This window comes from Chiroxiphia lanceolata, chromosome Z (assembly GCF_009829145.1).
Source record: "Chiroxiphia lanceolata isolate bChiLan1 chromosome Z, bChiLan1.pri, whole genome shotgun sequence".
Taxonomy (NCBI): Eukaryota; Metazoa; Chordata; class Aves; order Passeriformes; family Pipridae; genus Chiroxiphia; species Chiroxiphia lanceolata.
In genome coordinates this window covers 54800807-54817359 of record NC_045671.1, presented here as the reverse complement: position 1 = coordinate 54817359, position 16553 = coordinate 54800807, and the positions used below count along the sequence as shown (strand labels likewise).

General features: G+C 37.7%; 1 protein-coding gene across 5 annotated transcripts in view; it reads right to left on the bottom strand.

Moving 5' to 3' along the window:
- Nucleotides 1-16553, bottom strand: part of CEMIP2 (cell migration inducing hyaluronidase 2) — a 49647-nt gene that overhangs the window by 5313 nt on the left and 27781 nt on the right. For all 5 annotated transcript variants that reach the window (XM_032675276.1, XM_032675278.1, XM_032675277.1 and 2 more), the window contains 13 exons: nucleotides 15561-15770; nucleotides 14981-15186; nucleotides 14303-14372; nucleotides 11373-11501; nucleotides 9610-9698; nucleotides 8136-8267; nucleotides 7629-7664; nucleotides 6799-6954; nucleotides 3979-4156; nucleotides 3273-3488; nucleotides 2363-2571; nucleotides 1510-1695; nucleotides 113-332 (listed from right to left, as the gene is read on the bottom strand). In XM_032675276.1, the coding sequence (XP_032531167.1) occupies nucleotides 113-332; nucleotides 1510-1695; nucleotides 2363-2571; nucleotides 3273-3488; nucleotides 3979-4156; nucleotides 6799-6954; nucleotides 7629-7664; nucleotides 8136-8267; nucleotides 9610-9698; nucleotides 11373-11501; nucleotides 14303-14372; nucleotides 14981-15186; nucleotides 15561-15770 (2037 nt within the window). The remainder of the gene's footprint in view (nucleotides 1-112; nucleotides 333-1509; nucleotides 1696-2362; nucleotides 2572-3272; nucleotides 3489-3978; nucleotides 4157-6798; nucleotides 6955-7628; nucleotides 7665-8135; nucleotides 8268-9609; nucleotides 9699-11372; nucleotides 11502-14302; nucleotides 14373-14980; nucleotides 15187-15560; nucleotides 15771-16553) is intronic.

Sequence of the window (16553 nt, the reverse complement as noted above, 5' to 3'; positions counted from 1 at the left end):
CTGTGATCAGTGCAAACTGGTAAATTCAGTACTCTGTGATGAAAGACTGAAATTTGGACTAAAACTGAGTAGAGAGCATCTACAGTTCACAAAAAGTTTTACTTTATTTTACCTGAGTTGTGCCGCATTTTGTACATGGTACAGTAGTTTTTGCTGGCATCTGCTTTATGATAGTTGGTCCTTGGTAGTACTTTGGGTAAGCTTTTGCCATGCAGTTACTTATCCCTTTTGCTGAATCTTTGGTCACAATCTTGATCCTTTCACATCCCTGAGATGAGCAATAACTGTGACCATCCCTATTATATTTGGCTTGAAGAAATAAAAACAGTAATCTAACAAAAAGAGGAAAAATAATCTAAATTAACCAGCGGAAGTAGGGGTATTTATTTTAAACCTTAACAGCTATATTTCATGATTTTCAGAAACACAGAAACTACAGTATTCACTTCTGCACTGCTTTCTGCACTGCTATCCAAACTTTTTCAAAGTATTTACAGTTTACTTGCGTTAGGAAGTCTCCAATGATATACCTGAATTTTCCAACAATTAAAGGAGACATCAGTATGAATGCAGATGCTTTACAAAGAAGCAAAGTCCTCAAATCAGTGGCTTGCAGGATACAAAAACCAAACTGCAGAACATAAATATTTTCTTTGATCATAACATCTTTACAGACATGCAGCAGTAATTGCTTGGATATTCAGCTTCATGTACCAGCACTGGACAAAACTGTGGTTTTGCAAGTGCCTAGAAATGCAATTTAGGGCATAGTAGTCAAGTATGTTCACGGTACACAGAGACTGGCAGTTCTTCTATTACATATTCAAGTTATCACTGCAGGTCTTAAACAAAGAACATGTATGTCTTTTCAAAAACTACATTCATCTGCATATGTATTAAACACACAGTAGCAGACGAGAACAAAATAAATGAGAGAACAAATTAAAAGTCTAAGATCGATGTTTGCAAAACACACAAGTGATGTACGCAGGACTGCATTTATTGAAAGCTGACCATATCTTAAACCTCTCAGAAGGATCTCAGTGGCCACTGTCAGAACTACTTTTGAAAGAGAGACTAGGTTTTTTATGTTCTTTTGAGACACCTGAAAACAGACTAGGATTTTCAGAATCTTTCTTGGAAGAGAAAGCTTCTTGGAAATTTCTAGAATGTTCAATTTAACAAGAAGGCACAAATCTTTGAGATTAAAAAATTAGCTCCTAAAAGGCATTGCTCTGCAGCACACCAGATATCACATTTTCCCCAGACATGGGGTAGGAAATATCACTGGCAACTGCAGTTCTCTTGAAAAGTATTTCAATGACAACAACTGCACTTTGGAGATGTAAAGACATATAAAGAGAAATATTCTTTCAAAGAGGCTTTAGACTCCATCATTACAGCTTTCCTCTTATGCAGGTGTCTTGATCAGTTGCTTTTAACACTATCAAACTGGACATTTTAAGGTTAAACAACATCTTCTAGTAGGGTCAAGTTGCAAGGAGTTACCCAGTACTGTTGTCAAAGTAAAACTTCTTGTCTGATCGATTCTTTTCAAGCTCCATAATCGAAGAGACAGGCACGTAGCGCTCTACCTTGCTTGACAGAGCAGATGACCGCCTCTGAAAGGTTTCCAAAACTATAACAAAATCTGCATTTGGTTGGTAACAAAGACCAACACGAATCCAGTCATTCCTTAAAACAAAGTAAAACGTATGAATCATTGTAGGAACAGTTTAGATGTCAAAACACAGCAAACAGACCGTTTCAAAAACAAGCAACAGGAAAACAAAAGTTCCCAAACCCTCAACCAGAAGATCTTTCTTCCCCTCTCTACTTTAAGTCTTCACCATCCCTGGAGGTTTTAAGGATGAGACTGGATGTGGCACTTAGTGCCATGGTCTAGTAACCGCAGTGGTAGTGGATCAAGGGTTGGACCTGATGATCTCAGTGGTCTTTTCCAACCCGTCTGATTCTGTGATTCTTTCCCTCTATGCACAGTCTTTCATTAAATGTTACAGTAACTCTGATTCTCTCAGAACCCTTTTTTTTATACTTCATAGACATTTAGTAAGTTTATCTGACAACAAAATCAAGTATGATAAACTATTCAACCCCAATTCTGCTCAACTTCACTATTTGTACATTTTCTTCTCTAAAGGTTTTTTCTTAAAGACAGCGTACTGGACAAATATTTAACTTCAGTTGGAGGTCTACTGCTTATTCTCTTGCTTTTCATACTTTAGTATTTGTAATTAAGAAAAAAACCCTAACCTCAGCTTCAGTCTTCTTCATGGTTGCAAACTCTCACACACGTTAAACGTGCCTTTTTGATCACAGACATGAAAAGAAGTAAACATACTTGTTGAAGTTAATGAGATATAGATAGGTGACGTTTGGAGCTTTTCCATTCCAATGTATTGTGTAGCCCTTCTGGAGCATCACTACTGGCTGATATTGCTGAAAGGCAGCTCTCTGATTAATACCTCGAAGAACCATGGGATTGGCTGGGTACTCATCTCGGATGATAGTCATGGAAAGATTCTGTCCATTCCAGGTTTGGACATAAACCTGTATGATATTAAAGAGGATGAAAAGAAAGTGGAAGATTTGGACAGTGTGCAAAAAGAAATGAAATAGCGAAGCACAATCAGTACATTATTGACCAAAATGCTACAACTTGATACTCCGAGTTATGTAATACACAAATATCTCCTGAATAAAAGTACTATTTGAAAAACTACTGTAGATTTTGCCCATTTTACAGACAAAAAAGGGGAGGGAGGAGAAAAAAAGAAAAAAAAGAACCAGCTATGATACTTGACCACACAGATCAGGAACCAGAATGGGAATCAAACCTGTGAGAGTTGTATTCAGAAGATGGTATTTAACATCTCCAGAAAACAAATCAACCAAATAAACCCTTAAAATCTGCTCTGTAAAAAAAAAGCAGACAGAACCCGAGTGGAAGACAACAGCTCCAATGCAAAAATGTTTTAGCCTATAGGGCTGCAACATATAACTCCAGGCAAGCATCCACATTTACTTTTACCTTGCAGCATCTAATAACGGACTCCCAGTCCGCATGCTGAAGGGAACATGACACAAGATACAATTGGCCAAAAAGTGTAATATACATAAAAGAACTTCAAAAAGTAAAAAAAAAAATTGAAATCTAAAGATATGGAATATTGTATTTCTTGTACTACCTGTGACCCTACAAGTAGTTCATGTTGTAGATTTGCCCCAAAGAGAAAGCCAAGAGTACTAGCCTGTGCATAGTTCCCACTGCAAACTACTCCATTCCATTTTGTAATATTAATGCATTTGGGGTGTTGAATCAAGTAATTATCCATTCTGCCCACATAGGTATCCTTGTAGTCAGTCACTGAACCATCTAGATCATGAAATATTGAGTTCTTGTCACCATCCAGATCTCCTTCTTCAAACCAGGGACCAGGCTTTCCAAAGAAGGCTTTCAAAGAAACCTGACAACAACAATTAAAATTTTAATTTTTTTTCCTCAAGTGAAGCACAGACTAACACTTGCACACCTGCAGAAACACAGAACTTTGACAGCTGATTAAAAACCTTACAGCAAAGACAGTGGAATCTTGCAAACCAGACACACTGTTTTTAAGTAATGGGCTCAGGCCAGCTCTTGCTCCTGAACAGTGTTAATATTTGCAACTGAAAATTCATTACTAAGGATATACCTAATCTTACAAAATCTTACCAAAACCTCCCTTTCAGCTTTATCAGAAAGTCATGAATCATTTATTATAATGTATCCTTCCTCTGTTTGTGTTGGGTTTTTTTTTGCTCAGGAGACAAAGGATACACCTTGAGTGACTGCCAACCAAGAAAGAAACTCTAGAGTAGGCATGCATGGAAAAGATGACCTAGGGCCCTTGTCTGCTTATTTTAAATACAAGAAAACTATTTACAATACTAAAGGAAAATCTGTGATAAACTTACGTTTGGATCAAACTTCACAAGAGAAATATTATTTTTTGGTGTCATCTGCCATGGATTTTTCATCAAGAACCCAACTGCACTGGTAAATCTGTCTGGAGTTGGCATAAAGTTTTTGAACGTGCACTTAGTAAGGTGAATAGGTCCATCATAAATTTGAAAGCCTCTGATTGGAAATGTCCTGTAGATGCAAGCAAATATTTATACCATCCTGTAACAAAAACCATGATATGCCTGAATCTGTGTCATAAATACATTTCCTCTCACAGAGGAATCAGGAAAGCACATTAGGAGAATGACTCACAAGATAGATCTTAGTAAAGGAAATAGGGTTTCTGCACTTCTCTAATGAACCAAAAAAATAACCCACTCTTAAATTTTCCTGTTAGAAGAGCTATCACTGCCCACTGGCAATTGTGCCCCTTTTCCAATACGAAAAATACAGCAGGAAAGTAATACCACCTGCTCTTTGACTGATGATGGCAACTGGAAGAAGGGACTGTAGACTGGAGGAAAGGAAATGTCACTTCTAACTTGAAGGAACATGCAGAGAATGGCAGATTTGTAAGCCTCAGATTGATACCCAGGAAGATGTTGGAGCAGCTAATCCTGGAAACTATTTTCAGTTATCAGAAGTAATCAGCATGGATTCACCAAGGAGAAGTCATGTTTGACCAACGTGAAAATTGGTACTGGCCTGGTAGCTGGGGGTAGAGCAGTGGACAAGGTTTACCAAAACTGCAGTAAGACTTTTGACATTATGAAAGATCCTATAAGACCTTCATGAAGTACAGGCTGTATGAGAGGACAGTTAGATGGACTGAAAACCAGCTGAATGGTTGGCACAAAGTCTACTTAGAGGTGTACTGGTGGTGTAACCCAGAGGTTAGTATTGAATCCAGTCTTGTTCAGCATCTTCATTAGTGATCTGCATGATTACTCTAAGTATAGTCTCATCAAGTTTGCAGAGGGCACAAAGCTGAGGGAAGCAGCTGACATACCAGAGGGTAGTGTCGCTATCCAGACAGACCCTGACAGGTGAAGAAATGGACAGATGGGAACCTCATGAAGTCCAACACAGGGAAGTGCAAAGTCCTGCACCTTGGAAGTAACACCTTTTGTGCCAATGAAAACCAAGTTGACCATAAGCCAAACAACGTACCCTTGCCACAAAGAGGCGAAAGGTATCCTGGGCTGCACTGGATTACCAACAAACCAGGGGTAGTAATCCTTCCCATCTGTTCAGCACTGGTGAAGCAACACCTACTTTTTCCCAGTACAAAACAGATACGGAGATACTGGAGAGTCCAACAAAGGACCACAAAGATGACAAGTCCCTGGAGTATCTCCCACAGGAGGAAACACTGGGAGACCTCACACTGTTCAGCCTGGAGCAGAGAAAGCTTAGACAGGGATCTCAAGGTATAATATCATCTGAAGGGAGAGTGCAAAGAAGATGGAGCCAGGCTTCTCACTGTGACAGGACCAAAGGCAATGGGCATAAGATGAGAAACAGGAGGTTCCTCCTAAACACCAGGAGAAACTTTCTCACTGTGAGTTTGATTGAGCACAGGTAGAAGTTGCCCAGGGAAGTTGCGGAGAATTTATCCTTGGGATGGCTTAAAGCCACCTGAACATTGTCCTGGAACACCAATTCTAGGTGACACTTCTTGAGCAAGGGCGTTGGACAAGACGACCTCCAGATGTCCCTTCCAACCTCAAATGTTCTGTGATTCCCCTCAACTAGACTGAATGCCTCATCTACTACTGTCACATTAACTTCTTTCTTTTAAATGGCCAAGCAGCAAAAGACCAGGGTGGCCTAAACTTAACTCACCCTTCGTCCTGGTTTTGACCAAGGACATGAGGGGGTGGAGCCTGGAGCTCTGTGGGCATGGCCAAGATACTCTACTATTCAATACCATCTTTCATCATAGCTGGGGAGCAAGGGAAAGGGACTCTCCCTTGCTACCCCCTTTTTCCAGGGAACGAGGGGTAAACAGAGCCGTGGCATAATGGTGCGGGTAGCATAACACTGGTCCCCGGCAGAGTTTGTCCACCATTGTTTTTCATTGTCTTGGGAAAGACATAGCCATGGATGGTCTGTCAGCAATTTTGTTCTTTGTCTTGGGAGCTGCATGGCATGGGTCAGGTCAGTCAGTGAGCACTTTTTTTTTTCTGCATATAAATCACCCTCTTCTTGTATAATTTTGTTATTAATATTGCTGCTGTTCCTGTTCTTTTTCTTATCTCATTTCTGTTTCCAGTAAATTGTTCTTATCTCAGTTCAGGATCTCTCCCTTTTGTCTCTCTCACCTTTGGGGGCGAGAGTGTGGGAGCAGCCTCATGGGACGTAATTTCCAGCTGGCCTTAAACCCCAAAAGTCTTCTTTTCTATTCTGTGGTAAGTACTTGACCCTACATTAAACAAGCCTCAGAGCAGGTCAATGACAAAAACAAAAAAGGATCATAGTCATACTGTGATTTGACAGATTGCAGTCTCTAGCCCCAAACTGACCTTTGAAATTCTTTTACCTGAAAGCTTTTTTCCTTCTCTCTTCCAGACCCAAATGTTTTTTAAGACAAAGGTTTCATTTAAGTACAATAACTTAACTTGCTACAGAAAAGTGACCTGAAGTAGCATCAGATGAAACTTCCTCAGCAAAAAGGTGAGTGACACAGTAGCACACAAAGCATTATAAAGAAAACAAAACCATTCTTCAATGACGTCTTTATCTCTCACAGTTCAACCAAGAAGTGTGTTTACATTTGATAGAGAGAATGTTTCTTGTATTTCTACTTCCTTCACTCATGACGTACTTACCGATTTCTAGGCAGAGTGCGTGCCTTGTTGTCTATTCCTCCAGTTCCTGCATATTTATTTTGGCCACCTTGAAATCCATAATTCTTGCTCTCACCTATGAACAGTGACTCTGATACCTCCTGGCTGGCACCTTCATCATTTGGGAAGCTCCCATCACTATCAAGGCAACATCAGAGGTCAGTCTTTAGCCAAGGCTCTCCAGCAGATGAATACACCAAGGGGCAGTCCTACTTTTACTTCAGTAACAGTCCTCCTAGACTTAATTATTAAATCTGTGTATTATAAACAAATCATAATAGAGCTCACTCTCTGAAATGTTCAGCAGAGAGCTGAACATTAAAAATTCTAACTCCCTTCCTAATGCAGCACTCTTCCTTTGGCAATCCTAGAAACAGTTTGTCATAACCTAAATGGTAGCAATCTTGGTTTAATACCTAAGTAAGTTACTTGTTTTTTTTTCATTAGAAAGAGACTCTACGCCCTCTAAATGGTCATCCCCTTTCTTTCCATTATTCACTTTCAATTGTTCAGAAGGTAAATAAAAAAACTGCCTAAAGGAATCATACAAAACCAAGAACACCTGGATAAACATAGCCCTTCTGGTGAAGAGGCAGCCAACTCTGGTGTAAACCAAGTACAGGTTAAATTAAAGTGCAAGCTTTGGTAGCTATGTCAGTTTACAGCCTCTATAACTTCATCTGTACCACTGGTAATAGAACCAGACCCAGAAATGAAACTACAGCCTTATGAAAGTATACCTATTAATTTTAATAAATATGTGTAGATTTTCTAAGGTTCTGTGCAAGAAAATACAGAAACAAAATACTCACCTAGCAAATGTCAAACCTATTCCATTGTCAGCAAACCTAAAAGAAAGTTCAAAACATCAGGGTTTATTTCTGGATTACCCTACAATAGGCTACCGTAAGAGGATATCCTGCTATAGACTGAAAAAAAGCCTGAAATTTTCTCTTAGTGGAACTTAGAACAACCACACACCTAACTTCTCTAAAAATGCTGTCGCTAAAAGCTAATCAAATAATTTGCTACACATTTTAAGCAGGACATGAGACCTTCAGGGAAATCATAAATACCTCAGTCTAAATTCACGGTCTCTACAGCTTTTAGAGTTCTTTTTATTACAAAGTTTCTTTTTTTTGCAGCTTAAGGCAGGTTCTTATCACATATAAACTTGTACATTTCAAGTATGGTGTGAAAGCTGGTCATGGTATCGAGCAGTTCCTCCAGTTAACCAGCAATCCTCCTAACAACCCTGTTGTAATGTAATTTACAGAAACTCTGTAACATCATGTAGCCGTTTGCTTCCAAATACCTACCCTGAGTTTTGAATGAGGATATCCCCTCCTCTGACCCAGGCCCCATGATCATTGTTTTTGAAAGAGATTAAACTGTCAATCAGGGCAGCAACTCGAGGCTTTTCAGGGTCTGCATCTTGATGAGGTCGAAACCTGGGAGAGATGAAAATCCAAACATTCAGCAGAAGAAAACTGTTTGTTTCACGTGTCATATATGTTGGGACAAGGTAAGCCTTAAAGATAAACACTCATGCTCATCTGATGGGCAAAGTCCACTCTACTTCACATTTGGAATGAGAGAAGTCAAATTCAGGTGCATCTCTAGCTCTGTTATTACTAGAAAAACGTTTCTGGGTATAACGAAGCAGAAATATAAAATTTCTCTTTTCCAGTAACTCTCACAGGCTTCTGCTCAGTCTCTGAGTTTCTTTAGCTGCATCTCATCTCCCTTTATCCCCTTTTTATTTTTGCCCTCCTCACTTGTACTGCAACATTAATGTAAAAGTTTGATGAAGGGAATTAAAGCTCCTTGGAAGGATTCACAGGGCTGATGTTTACTGTGCAAAAATAGGCTGGACATTTGTCTAACTGGTCCTTCGAATCTTTCAAACTTTTCTGACATAAAAGAATATTCCTTTTATGAGGACTCCTGAGATATTTTTCTGTTCCAATCCAGACAGTCTGCATCGCTAACAAGATGGTCTCACACAGTAAATTATGGTTGGAATCTAGTCTAAAGAATAGGAAGAAACACCTGATTAAGAACTAATGCATCTGCCACTTAACTGTCCTTGTCTTAAACACAGGCCAACTGAACCATATTTTCAGTCCTAATGCTTAATTGTTACAATAAAGTGTTGATGAGATACAGTTATCCAATACTGTCATTTAATCACCATCCCAGGCTATTTTATTTGAAGTTCAGGACAAGATTACCCAGGCACAAACTGAAACTTTCCAAGACTCTTCATTGCTTTCTTTCACTTTGTAAACCACAGAAAATTTGGTTGACTGCAAACAGCCTTTAGTAAAACTGCACCACTGAGCTATGACCTCAAAGTCCAGAACATACGGCAGAAAGCATTCAGCAGCAGGAAAGGCAAGTGGATGTACTACAGAAGCCTTTTTCTAACAGTTAGTTAAAACTGAGTCATAAATCAGATGATCAGATTTGAAAGGAAACCTTTCCTTTTAGCAGCAATTCCAGAAAACATTTTAAGCGTGACAGTAGGGCATATTTAAAACAATGTCCTCCATGAGCCTGAAAACTACCTTGAGTAAGAATTGTGAAGAAACAGACAAATCCTTTAAGATACTCCATCCCTGTTCTTCCCAAAACATGAACAAATGAGGGAAAAGAAAATATATAAATTTATTGTTCTGTTATAATTTATAAATTATTGTATTGTTTTACAAGTGTTTTTCCTCATGTGAATGTAAAAGCAGCCTCAAAACTTCACCGTTTTTCAGTCATTTAAAAGAAAATATCCTTTACCTTGCATTGTTGTCCAAACAAAGATATTCTCTGGGATCATCAGCACTAGCATTAGTTGTTTTAACACCCTTATCAATGAACAAACCAGCCTGAAACAAGCAAGGAAAGAAAATTCATACTATCCAAAACTAAAGATAGAGAAACACTGAATTTATAAAATTTAAACACTGCATTCCATACACAGATCAGAAACTCCTATATTTTTCAGTTTGTCCTTAACAGGCATATTATCTATGCAAAAACTAGCTAAATAATATAATAAACTAGTCTGTGCTAATTTGGGAAGAGGAAACGAACTATCTGGCATTGAAAAAAAAAAAAAGTAATGGAAAATCACTAAAATTAACTTCGGATTTCTTTCACAACATCTATTTGAGGTTTTACATTTATTTCCAGATGGTGTTCTGGAAAATCTGGAATCCAATCTTATGGTGAATTCAAATTCACCATAATTTCACCATAATTCAAATTCACCATTGGAATTCAAATCTCATAAACTGAAAGAAAAAAAATAAAACAAAAGAAAAGCCACAAACCACGGTGAAAAATCCTTTGTATTTCACTTTAAAATTAAACTACCCTCACCACTAAAGACTCTGTTTGTCTACGCAATCATCAGGTTGGAAATTTATAATCCAGTATCATATAATGTACTTGAGAAAATAAAAGGAGGAAGCATTTGTGTTCTTTAACCTGAATTCCATAAAAATACCTGCAAATACTTTCACCTCTGATCCAAATTATGATTACAAATAAGTCTCATGCACAAGTATATTCTCAAACCTGTTAGTGGAATTTTCTCTTCTAACATGGAATTTTAGTGCACAAATTGTGTTTAAAGATGATACTGGCTATATAGCTGAAACTTTTTTCTTCCTACTGCACTCTTGTATCCAGTATGTTTTCATTCCAATCTGAACAAAATGCCCTACAGTATCAAAGAGGTCATTAACACAACCTCCATAAAACATTGCATCATTTCTTGGTATCCCAGACAACTAATTGTCAAGCAAAATCAGTTTACCTGGCAAAAAAAAGCCAAGAGTGATTCTATAAGGTTTCAATGGCTAAACTATGAGAATGTCTATAAGGCAATTTTAAACATCAATAAGGATTTAGAGTCTAGGTGGCTTTGTAAATGTCATTATATTTATACACCCCCACACAGAGAGCAGGTAGATATCAAATGAAATACTTTAAGTTAAAATGTGGAAAAAGTATGAAGGTCGTGAATAAAACAATCATCAATGCCTCTGTCTAGGCTGAGAACCTGTAAGAAAAAACTGTTGCAAGTAACTGAGCTCCTGCAGGTAACACTGAAGCTTAATTTTTAGCCAGAGACTGTGCCATCATGTGCAAACACTTGAGTTACCCCACATTAGAGATTCAGGAAAACAGCTACTCCAGGAAGCTATTAGATGAATTATAACTATAATGAACTTTGATTCTTCAAGGGTCAGCTTTCTTCAGAACAGAAAACAAAGCTACAAAGAGTAGGACCTGAAGCGCCACTTCTGAGAAAAAGTCCTTTATTAGAAGTATTAATTGGTTTTAGTTGTTTATGCCTTATGAGGATACGAAACAGTGAATACTTGAAACGTGGCAAGAAAATATATGCATACTGATTATAAACCATTCTATAATACAGTTCAAACACAGCACAAATCTATCATCTAACCAGCTCAAAATGTAAACAGACAAGTCCTAATATACAATATTTGCAAATAGCTTCACTCTTTTTTTTTAATGAGATAATACATTACCTTAAAATTAGAATGAACCCTGTTGTTATAGAAGATTCCTAGGGGTGTAAGCTCTGATTTGGTTTCAATGGCTAAACTATGAGAATCTCCTGTAGCAACCCTGTGGAACAAATACCATATTCCAGCATCCTGCAAGTAAGGAGAGAATAACACTACTTATAAGTGATTCTGATACAACTATTGGTTCTGATACATCTGTTCACAAAGTAAGTGTATGCAAAGCTGAACTTGGACATTTTAAGTAAAGAAGCAAGTAACAGCATAGTCCAAACCAACAGTGCCCAACAGAATATATTTTTTAGATAAAGTTTCCAAACAAGTTCCCGGTGAGAAAGTAGGATTTTGCAAATTAGTCTATATTCTAGTGAACAATATGCGCTAAAAAGTGTTTTGCTTCTGACTGAAATCATGTAACACCACACATTTAAGATCTTCTAATACTTAAGGAAGTGTCCAGGCTAATGTAAGCAAGTTTTGCATTTCAGTTACGTGTCATCCCACACACTTGATTTTCCTTTTTTTAGTAATAAATCATACTATTCACAATAAAATACTCAAAACCATTCCTTCTCTCCTTACTGTTACAGTCTGACTAAAGGTAGTTCATCTCTGCTCACATCAGAATTTAAATGGCACAGCCAAAAAAATCCACAAGATCTTTCAGAGGAACGGAAAAAAAAGAATATCAAGAAGTCTGGCCAGTTCAGAGCACTGTACCAATAACATACAGTAACAATTTCAGTATCTGTTCATTTTCTCTACTTCAACATCCCTGTTCTTAAGGAAGCTGGATTTATCTATTAAATAAGACCCACAAAAATTGCCCCTTTCAAGCACATCTGTGTTCACAAGAGGTGGCACCATGACAACACCTGCATAGCAGATACCTACAAAAAAAGAAAAATTTTGCCTGACCATACACTCCATGCCCTTACAACATTAAAAAAAAAAAATTCACATAAAGCACATTAAAGGGTTAAACAGTAGCTAAAGAAACACTGCATACTGAATGTTCCATCTTATAAAAACAGTCATCATCTTTTTCAAGAAACATGGATTAAGCCAATTCACCCTGGTTTAAGAGATTTCAAACATACCACTCTGGGAATATGCTCATTTTTCATTACCTGGAAATTCTGCTTCACAACAACATTCCCCATCCACCATGATGACACACTTTAACATTTCTAGAGACTAAACATTACAAAGCAAATGTGGATGTTCCATTAATAAAAAATACCAAAACCTTACTTCCTATATAATTAAATACAGCTCTGTGTTTGGCAGTAAATTTTATCCAAAACACATCCTGATGCTTGAAAAATTGTAAAAGAAACTTAAAAGCTTCTTAAGCACTTGAAATCATTCAGAAATATGAAAAGGTTTTTTCTTCCCTCCTCTCTCTCATACATAGCCAAAACAAAAGAAACATCTATTGCCAATACACCCTTCCAATGGGCTTCATTGTATAATGAAGGAGCTGGGGGGAGGAATTGCTATAGTTTATATTAGCAAAGGCTCTACAGTGTAGAGTTTGTATGAACACAGTTGAAACATTCTATTTCTGAAACTTATTAAGCTGTAGTCCCTTTATACTAATGCATTTACATTGGTGCAAGGGAGGTATATCAGAGTGGCAAAACTTCGTAACATACAGAAATGGTTGCTCTGATCAGGCACATTCTGGTAAGAAAAGGAAATAACATCCACTGGGATGCTCTATGGAGGCAGAAACAGACCTTACAGGACTTAAGCACCAGATCAAGGAAGCTGTTGTCTTTAACTTAGCCTGCAACGCTAAAACTAGCCTATATAAAGCAGGCAAAATGGAAAGATTTGGCGTTGGGAGGAAAAGAACTGATTTAATTCGGTAGGTGAGTCTAAATCCTTCCTAGTGGTAGAGAGTTAAATAGAAAAGTTTGTAAAAAAACCCACAACAACACAATCAAACAAAAACACTACCCCCAAACTCAAAAAAACCCCCAAAAAACAAACAAACAAAAAAACCCAAAAAACCCCCCAAAAGCCCCCAACCAACAAAAAACAGACCACACAAAAACAGGAACAAAATTTTCTCATTTTTTTTTTTTATACCTTAGATATTTCAACTCAGTTAAATATTTTGGATCTGATTCTATTTATTAATAACAGTTTATTATGTTATCTGTACCTAAAAACACACTCATATTCTTCCAGCACTGGAACCTTTGCAACAACAACCAACAATCTTTCCTGTTTTCCATCCCACTGATCTCTCTAAAAAAATCCACTCAAAACCATACACATCTCAGACTCTCCTCCAACGCAGAAGTAGAAAAGACTCCAGCCCCCCTCTCCTCCACAACCTGTACGATGTAGTTCAGCTTTACTTCGCAAGCAGCTGTAACAAGATATCTGCACTAATATAAGGTTAAGGACAAGCAAACCCATATCAGCAGTCACTGACTGGAAACAAATGAGTAAACATTGACAGGAAAAAGTAGTTCAGCTGTTTCTTACACAATGAACACCCTTTCGTAGTCATTTCATTCCCATGACTACAGCTATAAAGACAGATCTTGCAGAGCTGTCACTAAACTCATGACAACCTACAGAAAATACAGAAGCCTTAACTGAAATGTGCTAGTTCTGTGAAAATAAAAGAATTTCTACATATACACATCAACACTATTGTCAGGTCTATTAACTACAAAGAGGAAGAGATCTCCTCTGTTGTGGCCAGAACAAAGATTTCTGGCATCTCTCAAATGCACATCTAGACACAGCCTGCACCTTCAATGTCAATACACTGCCAAACATAAGAACACATTTATACACAAAAAAGAAAAATATATGCACTTCTGGCAATGTAAATGTTACAGATTTTACAAATGCCAGTGACATGAGTAGTTTGTGAAGAATTACATGAATATGACATCAATATGCCTCACCTGTGAGCCTGCTGCTGCGTTATTTATAAGATGATTGTTGGGGTGAGAAATCCAGAATGTCGAAACTGCCCTGAAATATTATTCAGAAACAGGTTACTGTTCTGAAATATTATTCAGAAACAGAAAAGCTCTAGCTCCAATAAAAATTCCCCCTTGCTAACAAGCACATCAGAAAAAGCTAAACTGGTAAAGTCACTGCTTCACATATGTAATAAAAACCACAAAACCTCCCACATTTAGAAGACAAAAATGCCTTTTTTTTTTAGTTCAATGCCTAATATTGTATTTAATGTTGTGCAAATATCCCATGTGATGATAAACTATTTTAAGAAGCTTTCACAAGAAATAACTATCACTTATGTCTCCACTGGTGAGAATTTGAGAATATGTATACATTTACACAGAATAAAGATGTTCAATAGGCTTTTAAGGCCACTAGTATAACAAGGAACAACAATCTTCCTATAAAACAACTTATTGTTTTATCTTTTATAAAAGACTAAATGCTACTTTTTATTCTTAGTTTTTAAACACCAGTACTATGTGAACTATATGTAAGGTGTCTGCATTCACTAAATTATAATTAAAAATGTTCCCATCTGTATTTTTTCAAGAGATCATCAGCAGTTTAACTGCTGCAGCTGGCTTGGTTTTAGTTTTTCACCATGACATACTCACATGCAGTCTGTGGCTGGCACTGGGACATAGTTTCCATACACTTTATCCCTAATACCAATACACATGCTGCTGTTTCTGTCTGTAGGTAGAATAGTGCCTGGTTTTGTGACTAGCCCAAGATTGTGGAACAAAGTATTCCTCTGCTCAATGCCATCTTCTATGAAGAAACAGTGACCTAGTGTGTCGTAGCCAATGGTGTCCTTTATCTGCAGAAATACAAGTTCATTATGTCAGCAGTAATAGCATTTACTGAGATTTATTTGACAAATACCATATAGTTATACAGCTGCAGAGTGAAGCTTCAGTATTAGCAGTTCAGATGAGTCAAACACCCAGTTTTATTTATCCCTTACAAACACACTATTACGTCTGGAGAGCTTAGCTGTCTGGAAGAATCAAAAAAACCAGAATGGTGAGAGCTGTTAAAAATAAATTACTGTTTGCAATTGTTCATTTATTCACTGAAATAAGAAAAACATCACTGAGCACTAAAATTGCAAAAGGGATGGGACTAATTTGGGGTCTAAATGCTCTTTAACATTTATTCCAACACAGTATGTTTTACTCTCCTTGCACCTACCAGCAAGCCATTAGTTGCATGAATAGTCACACATCTGGAAAAACAGTGATGAATGGAAAGACCTTCCAAGTAAGTTTTAACACTATAACCTCCTTTTTCATCCACATCTCCACAAAGGTGAAAATGAACAGGGTAACTTCCAATCTGCTGCTGGCCCATTTGCTTCAATTCCACGTAGGAGAGATGAACAGATGTAAAATTCTTCAAAATCTAAAAATATGAAGTCCAGAGTGAATAACCAATTATTTGCTTCTTAACCAATGGAAATTTTAAGTTGATACATCATCTGCACCAGAGGTAGAGAAGTTAGATGTACACAGTTGCCACAGAACAACACAATAAGTTAGAACAATCATTACTGCCTTGCTCTACAGAATGCCTTACAAAACAGTATCCTTCATAAATAAGTTGAAAAGTTTAACTTCCACATGGCTAAAACAGGAATTTTCACCAGACATGTTGCCACACTTTACTGTTCGGTCTTTATCAGGTGGCACATTACATATTCTTTACATGTACTGTCCAAACAGAGAAGTCACTCACATCAGAACCTGTCTGTACTGAAGCTGCACCAGTGTAATCCACCTAGTACAGGCTTAGCTGAATAAAAACCAGCTATGCAGAATAATAGATTCAAAGGAACCTGACGAGATTCCTAGTCCAATAGGAAGCTCAGTGCTGGGTCAGTTTAAAGACAGTTGCCTTGAGCACATTGCTCAGAGAATACCTCCAGCCACAGAGATACAAATTGGTTCTGCCCTTTCGTTTTCCCAGTATCTAAGCATTATTTGCTTTGCTGAAGCCTGGTCCCCATTGCCTCTTGTCCTCTACACCTCCAAGAATTGCTCTGGCTTCTCAGAACCCTCACCAGTGCCTGAAGACAGTAACAAGATCCCTCCTCTCAGCTCCTCCTCACTCATCATCACTTACTGCCACACACCACCATCCCTGGAGACACCCCGGTCCATCTAAATCATCTTTGCAATGGGAATC